The 8,615-nt window shown below is 38.0% G+C and overlaps 1 protein-coding gene across 1 annotated transcript in view; it reads left to right on the forward strand.

The window, feature by feature from the left end:
* The window catches only part of MMP20 (matrix metallopeptidase 20), a 61,381-nt gene extending 58,673 nt beyond the window's left edge, over positions 1 to 2,708 (forward strand). The window contains exons 9-10 of the mRNA XM_069555076.1: positions 807 to 910; positions 1,918 to 2,708. Of these exons, the coding sequence (XP_069411177.1) occupies positions 807 to 910; positions 1,918 to 2,018 (205 nt within the window). The 3' untranslated portion in view covers positions 2,019 to 2,708. The remainder of the gene's footprint in view (positions 1 to 806; positions 911 to 1,917) is intronic.
* The last annotated feature ends 5,907 nt before the right edge of the window (positions 2,709 to 8,615 follow it).

Consider the following 8,615-nt stretch of genomic DNA (forward strand, 5'->3'; position numbering starts at 1 on the left):
TACTGGTTCATATGAGTCACAATCTCTTTACAAGGGATAATTTAGAGAGTTACTAAAGAGATGTATTAATCAGTCTTCAGAGTTATCATTTGCATGGTAGTTGTGAGTTCAGAAAAACAAACCTAATCTACTTTTTGATTAGTTGTATAATCTTTCTAGGAAACAATTAGAATGTTTTAAAAGCAGCATATCTGTTATTCCAGACTTTCTCACTTCTTGTCTTTATCTATTGATCATTCACACACTTGCTTCTTTGTTTATTCATTCATCGTGCGTCATTTGTTCAATCCCTTCTCTGCATAGCACAAAGCTCCTTACTGGCACTTCTGATGACAAACCATGGCAATGGTTAATAAAAGCCTCCGTGAAGGGCTTTCCACTGTTTGGTGAGCCAGGAAATTCATACATGGAGGGTAAGAGAGAGAGAAATTACAATAGTAAAAAAAAAAAAAGCACTGAAAATAAGTGTAGATTTCCCATTGAAAAGCAGTAATTTTTCATTATAGAAATATGATCTTATAATTCTAAACAATATAACTAAGTCTAAACAACATATCTGGCAATTTGCTTAAAAAAATGTCTAGAGCAAATGACTCCCAAACTAGTGTCCGCAGAATCTCTGCAACCTGGGAAAGTAATGGCAGAATGTGTGTGTGAGAGAGAGAGACAGCAGAGAAACAGAGACAGAGGAGATCCAAAGTAAATCATAAGTCAACCCTGGCTAAATACACCCGACTAGCACGATGTCCTCTACAATCAATGAATACCTCATGTTTATATTATTTACAAAATAATATTTCTTACAGTTACGATGAACGAAAAAGGAAAATGGAAAAAGACTATCCAAAGAGTACTGAAGAAGAATTTTCAGGAGTCAATGGCCAAATAGATGCAGCTGTAGAATTAAATGGTGAGTGTTTCCATGAAACACTTTCTTTGTAGAAATTGTAACAATTTCTGGGCTTTGCTTTAACATAACTGAAAATGGATTTCCAAATGGGAGTCCTTGGTTCTTATTTTTTGGGGCCCTGAGTCCCTTATAAATTTAATTAACCAGATTAACCACCAGAAAAAGTATAAAAAGTCTGCCATTATGGGTCTCTCTTTACAAATGGAAAGTTTTAAAAGTATAGCTTCAGTCCATTAGCCAGTTACATCATAAAGGCCATCTAGTCAAAACTGCCTTTTTCATCTTTAAAATGTACATATTCTCAGCCTTCCCATTGAGAATAAATGCCTTTCCCCATTCTATCACCCAGCTTCTGAAATTTGACACATAGCTGTGAAAGTTGAATTGAACTGGGTTGAATAAGTTTAACTGAATCTTTGAATCAGTCAGTCAACACGTTCTTCTTGAGTGTTTAGCACAGAGCTGGACCCTGTTGCGAAATGCAAAGGCAACCTCAGTTATGGTCTCTGCCCTCATGGAATGGTTAGTCTCTTTGGGAATTGCCCCTCCACCCAACACAGATGAAATGACTAGAAATCGAGTATAATTTAGTACTGAATTGTTGTGGTAGTCTTCCCAATAATTGCAAGAGGTGATCTGAGAAAGAAAAGATCAAAACAGGCATCAGTTGGTGTAGATTTCGTGATGGGACTTCCGCCGGGTTTTAAAGAACGGCTAGATATTTGACTCGGGAAGGAAAAAGTGGGGGGCGGATTTCCCGGATGGGAGCAGCCTGAGGAGAGGCACAGAGCGAGTGGCAGAGAGAGTGATGAGAGATGACTGGTAAGTTAGGGGTGTCGGATTCCAGGGCTGAGAGAGAGCTGTGCTGAGGGTTAGCCAACTGCCCCCTGGCACATTTCCTGTTTCTCTTCGGTGCCCCCTCGAGAAAGTTACAACTGCACGGCCATCCCATTTATAAATTTTCAAGTCCTTTTCAGTAACCATAATTTCACCTTTGTTTCTTTTAGGCTACATTTACTTCTTTTCGGGACCCAAAGCATACAAATATGATACAGAGAAGGAAGACGTGGTTAGTGTGCTGAAATCTAGTTCCTGGGTTGGTTGCTAAATAGCAAAGTCTAGTCTTTCCTAAAAAATGAAGATGACTGAGAGCTGGATCTGAGGACTGGATCTTAAGGACTAAATCGGAACTCAGGTCACATATTCTTCCCATGGCCTTCAATTCTAAGGGTAATTTCGAATTCATTGAAAATAATTATGCTTCTAAACAGTTTCTCAGTTTTGGATTCAGAATTTTAAACCAAATGGGAAATTATTATACATTCAGCTTCACACAAAATCAGAATCAACACAGTGCAACTCTTCAGTTAGATACGCATCATTTTTTTTCCTCACTAATACACTGAGGCAAATTGATCAGTTTGGTTTTTATTTCCAGGAAGAAGCCTACTTGTGGATTTTCTGATGTGTATTATAATTCTTTTAATAGGAAATAGCATTACCACACAAATTACATTAATTCTATACAAGCCCTTTTGGTCTTAACACTTGCTATGATGGATATAAATGTATCTGTCTTTAACCATATCACAGACCACATACTGTATAAGTTTTGTTTCTCATTGTGTGTTTGTTTGTTTGTTTGTTTGTTTGACTCTATGTGTGCTCACTGGTCTTTGAAGTAGGTTATAATGGGCAAATCTACTCAAATGGATTCTCATACTAGGTAAGAGATGGGCATTTTGCAACAACAAGAAAATTTTTAACAAAAGCCAATAAAAATGTTGTATAAGATCAATCCAGTATTTCTCTTTAGTTAATGGTTACCAGCTTCTATCACACTTTGATAACAAATTCTGTGTACTTTATAGAAAACTCAAACCTTGAGATAGTATCATGAATATTCAGAGTCAGAAGAAATAATAGTAATTCACTCTTTTTCCTTCTTCCTGAAAATAAAATGTCCTCAATGAAACTGTCTTTAACCTTTCTAAGAAGGCCTCTTCTGACTAGCTTTTCATTTGGGGAAGTTTGTCTTTTGCTTTAGTTTTTCTTATTTCAAGCTAATTTTTTTTTCTACCTAGTCATTAGTACAGATAAAATACAGCCGTCATTCTTATTTTTTTATCTTATATTTTAGTAGTTCTACTTTAAAACATTGATAAATTAAATTGAGGATGATTCAAAGCAATGGAAAGATATCCCATATTCTTAGATTGGAAGGATTAATATTATTTAAATGGCCTTACTACCCAACACAAACTATAGATTTAACGCAATCCCTATCAAATTACCCATGACATTTTTCACAAAACTAGAACAAATAATCTTAAAATTTATACAGAACCACGAAAGACCCAGAATTGCCAAAGCAATCCTGAGGGAAAAGAATAAAGCTAGAGACATAACCCTCCCAGACTTCAGAAAACAATACAAAGCCAAAGTAATCAAAACAGCAGGGTACTGGCACAAAGACAGAGGTATGGATCAATGGAACAGAATAGAAAGTCTAGAAATAAACCCACACACCTACAGTCAATTAATCTTTGTGGAGATAAGAATATACAATGGAGAAAAGAAAGTCTCTTCAGCAAATAGTGTTGGGAAAGCTGGACAACCACATATAAATCAATGATGTTAGAACACTTCCTCCCACCTTACGGGATTCCATAACAGCTCAGTTGGTAAAGAATCTGCCTGCAGTGTGGGAGACCCCAGTTGGATTCCTGGGTTGGGAAGATCCCCTGGAGAAGGGATAGGCTACCTACTCCAGTATTCTTGGGCTTCCCTTGTGGCTCAGCTGGTAAAGAATCCACCTGCAATGTGGGAGACCTGGGTTCAATCCCTGGGTTAGGAAGATTCCCCTGGAGAAGGGAAAGGCTACCCACTCCAGTATTCTGGCCTGGAAAATTCCATGGACTGTCTAGTCCATGGGGTCACAAAGAGTCAGACAAGACTGAGCTCTTTCATTTCACTTCAAACTGTTCTCTGCTTCTCTTTGTTCTCTGCTTCTCTTTGTTCTCTGCTTCTCTTTGTTCTCTGCTTCCCTGGTGGCTCAGATGGTTTAAAATCAGCCTGCAGTGTGGGAGACCTGGGTTCAATCCCTGGGTTGGGAAGATCCCCTGGAGAAGGGAAAGGCTATCCATTCCAGTATTTTGGCCTGGAGAATTCCAAGGAAGTCACAAAGAGTCGGACATGACTGAGCGAATTTCTCTTTTACACCCTACACAAAAGTAAACTCAAAATGGCTTAAAGACTTAATTAAATATAAGATATGACACCATAAAACTTCTAGAAGAGAAAACATAGGCAAAATATTCTCTTACATAAATCATAGCAACATTTTCTTAGTTCAGTCTCTCAAAGGAATAGAAATAAAAGCAAAAATAAACAAATGGGACCTAATCAAACTGTAAGCTTTTGCACAGCAAAGGAAGCCATAACAACAAAAGGACAGCTGGCAGACTGGGAGAAAATACACAGACAATGAGACCCGAGGAGGGCTTAATTTGCAAAATACACAAACAGCTCATACGACTCAAGAACAAGGAAACAGAACCAAATCAAAAAATGAACAGAAGACTTAAATAGACATGTCTCCAAAGAAGACATACAGATTGCCAATAAAATTGTTCAACTTCGCTAATTAATAGAGAAATGCTAATCAAAACTGCAATAAGCTATCACCTCACACAGGTCAGAATGACCATCATTAAAAGGCTATAAACAATATATGCTGAAGAAAGTGTGGAGAAAAGAGAACATTCTTACATTGTTGGTGGGAGTGTAAGTTGGTGCAGCCACTAGGAAAAACCACATAGAGGTTCCTCAAAAAACTGAAAATAGAGTTGCCATATGATCTAACAATCCCACCCCTGGGCATATATCTGGAGAAAACTCTAATTTAAAAAGACATATGCAATCCAACGTTTATAGTAGCACTATTCACAATAGCCAACACATGGAAGCAGCTTAAATGTCCACCAGCAGATGAATGGATAAAGAAGATATAAATGTACAATGGAATACCACTCGGCTATAAACGAATGAAGTAACGCCATTTGCAGCAGCGTGGATGGACCTAGAGTTTATCACACTAAGTGAAATAAGTCAGAAGGAGAAAGACAAATACCACATGATATCACTTATATGTGAAATCTAAAGTATGATACAAATGAATTTATTTACAAAACAGAAACAGACTCACAGACATAGAAAACAAGCTTATGGTTACCAACAGCGAAAGGCAGGGGAAGGATAAATTAGGAGTTTGGGATTAGCAGCTATGAACAAATATTTATAAAATAGATAAACAGCAAGGCCCTACTATATAGTATAGGGAATTATATTCAATATCCTGTAATAATCCATAATGAAAACAGATATGAAAAATAATATGTAATACTTATATGTATAAAACTGAACCACTTTGCTATACATCAGAAGTTAATACAACATTGTAAATCAACCATACTTCATTTTTTTTTAATGTGACTCAGGGAACTCAAACAGGGGCTCTGTGGCAGGCTGAAGGGTGGGATGGGGAGGGAGGTGGGAGGGATGTTCTGGAGGGACATGGGTATACCTATGCTGATTCTTGTTGATGTATGACAGAGAACCACAAAATTCTGTGAAGCAATTATCCATCAACTAAAAAAAATGTTTTTAAAAAGTAGTTCTAAAATTAGATGATAAAATATAGTTAGCATATTTCATAGACTGCCAGGAACAGCTATAGTATTCAATAGATACTAGTTATAATTTTACTATTATTTATTAAATTTGTTTCATATGCTCACTAAAAAGACTTAATAGTAAGAAGGGATGGGACAGTTACTTAAGGGTACTCTAAGCTTTCCATTTGGTTTCCATTACTGAAAGCGGCTATTTACAGCCAACCAGACTGTTGATGACAAAATCTGGTATCCCTGATTTCCAACGTCAAATGACTCTATAGAGTAAAAAAAAGTCAGTTTTGCAAAAACGGTCAGCTGAGGAAAACTTAATATCAATACGCAAGAAGGGGAAATAGTCTGGCATGTCCTCAAAACACAGAACATAGAGATACCACATAACCCAGCAATTGCACTCCTAGGTGGTGGTGGTGGTGGTGTTTGGCTGCTAAGCTGTGTCTGACTCTTTTGCAACCCCATGGACTGAAGACTGCCAGGCTCCAAGTAGGTATATACCTATGAGAAGTGAAAATATATGTCCACACAAAAACGTGCACACAAAGATTCACAGCAGCATTATTCATAATAGCCAAAATGTGGAAACGCAGGCATCACATGATGAATGGACTTTTTAAATCTGGAAAATTCACATATTGGATTATTATTTGACAATTAAAAAAAACACTAATACATATTACAATATGAATAAAATTTGAAAACCTTATGCTAAGTGAAAAAAGTCACACACATAAGGCATTGATATACACATAAGGCATTGAGATGCACAAAAGGCAGAGAATATTGCATGATTCTATATGTATGAGATGTTCAGAGATGCAGGAAACTAATCTCTGCTTGTCAGAAGCTGGAGAAAGGGGGTGGGGATGTGACTGCTATCGTGTATGAGCCACTACAGGTGATGGTTGCACAAATCTGTGAATATACTGAAAGCCATTAAATTGTACACCTTAAGTGAATGGATTGTAAGGTATGTGAATTATATCTCAATAAACCTGTTATATTTTTTGAAATAATAAGCAAGGAGATCAAGGTAGTGTGGAGATGTGTGCAGGCCGTGCCGGCTGACCGTCTGTGGCCGGGAGCCCACAGCAGCGAAGCTTTGGCCTGAAGGCGTGTGGTGCTGAGCACAGCATGCAAGGTGTCCACCTTGCGGCCACTGCTAGCCCTGCGTGTGTCCGGTGTAGACCCTTCACCAAACAAACGAATGTTACAGGGTGAAAAATGAGTGTGCTCTGAGGCCTGCCTGACTGAATTCAAACCCAGACCTGTCATCTTTAGCCTTGTGATATTGGTCAAGTCCCCTAATTTCTTAGTTTCCTCCTTTGTAAAATTACAGTAAGAATAATTCTTACCTCACTGGGATATTTAGAGGCTTAAATATCTGAGTCAAAATATGTGGAACTCTAGATAGCCCATATAAGGACTCTAAAACTGTCACGTTTGAAACAATTAGAATTAATTTTGTTTTGAGATATTTTAGAGACTTTGTAATTATCCCTTGTGATAGCTGAGCAATAGTACCGCAAAGATTGATAACCAGTGACCTGAAATTTTTCTTTCCCAAATTCCAAATTGAATTAATCTTCAAATAATAAACTGACTGTGGTTAACCCCCATCCACCAAAAGGAATTCTTACAAATCCTTATCCCTTTTTGAGTAAGGTAAATAGTTGTATTTTGTAAAGATATAGTCTCTCTAAAGCACAGGAAAAAGTGATTTTGTTTGTGTCAGAACTCACTCAGAATATCTACATCCTCATCTGAAAGAGGAATTTTGTGCAGAAGTAGTTTATAACATATATTGCTCACTTGTTTTCAAGATCAGTCTGTTCAGTCACTCAGTTGTGTCCAACTCTTTGCAACCCCACGAACCGCAGCATGCCAGGCTTCCTTGTCCATCACCAACTCCCAGAGCTTGTTCAAACTCATGTCCATTGAGTCAGTGAAGCCATCCAACCATCTCATCCTCTGTCATCCCCTTCTCCTGCCTTCAGTCTTTCCAAGCATCAGGGTCTTTCCCGATGAGTCAGCTCTTCCCATCAAGTGGCCAAAGTATTGGAGTTTCAGCTTCAGCATCAGCCCTTCTAATGAATATTCAGGACTGATTTCCTTTAGGATGGACTGGTTGGATCTCCTTACAGTCCAAGGGAGTCTCAAGAGTCTTCAACACCACAGTTCAAAAGCATCAATTCATCAGTGCTCAGCTTTCTTTATAGTCCAACTTTCACATCCACACATGACTAGTGGAAAAATCACAGCTTAGACTAGATGATTCTTTGTTTGCAAAGTAATGTCTCTGCTTTTTTAATATGCTGTCTAAATTTGTCATAGCTTTTCTTCCAAGGAGCAAGCATCTTTCAATTTCATGGCTGCAGTCACCATGCGCAGTGATTTTGGAGCCCAGAAAAATAAAGTCTGTCACTGTTTCCATTGCTTCCCCATCTATTTGCCATGAAGTGATGGGACCAGATGCCATGATCTTGGTATTTTAAATGTTGAGTTGTAAGCCAACCTTTTTACTTTCCTCTTTCACTTTCATCAAGGGGCTGTTTAGTTCCTCTTCGCTCTCTGCCATAACGGTGGTGGCCATGGGCATACCTGAAGTTATTGATATTTCTTCTGGCAATCTTGATCCCAGCTTGTGCTTCATCCAGCTCAGAGTGTCTCATGGTGTCCTCTGCATATAAGTTAAATAAGCAGGGTGACAATACACAGCTTTGATGTACCCCTTTCCCTATTTGGAACTAGTCTGTTGTTTTACATCTGGTTCTAACTGTTGCTTCTTGACCTGCATCAGATTTCTCAGGAAGCAGGTAAGGGGGTCTGGTACCTCTATCTCTTTCAGAATTTTCCACAGTTTGTTGTGATCCATAAAGTCAAAGTCTTTAGTGCAGTCAATGAAGTAGAAGTAGATGTTTTTCTGGAATACAGTGTTTTCAGAATAACAGTGAAAAAATGTTTGGTTAAATAAGAGTTTTGACCAAAGTGTGAATCAACTGCTTCTTTTGAAA

The sequence above is a fragment of the Ovis canadensis genome, chromosome 15 (assembly GCF_042477335.2).
Source record: "Ovis canadensis isolate MfBH-ARS-UI-01 breed Bighorn chromosome 15, ARS-UI_OviCan_v2, whole genome shotgun sequence".
Lineage (NCBI taxonomy): Eukaryota > Metazoa > Chordata > Mammalia > Artiodactyla > Bovidae > Ovis > Ovis canadensis.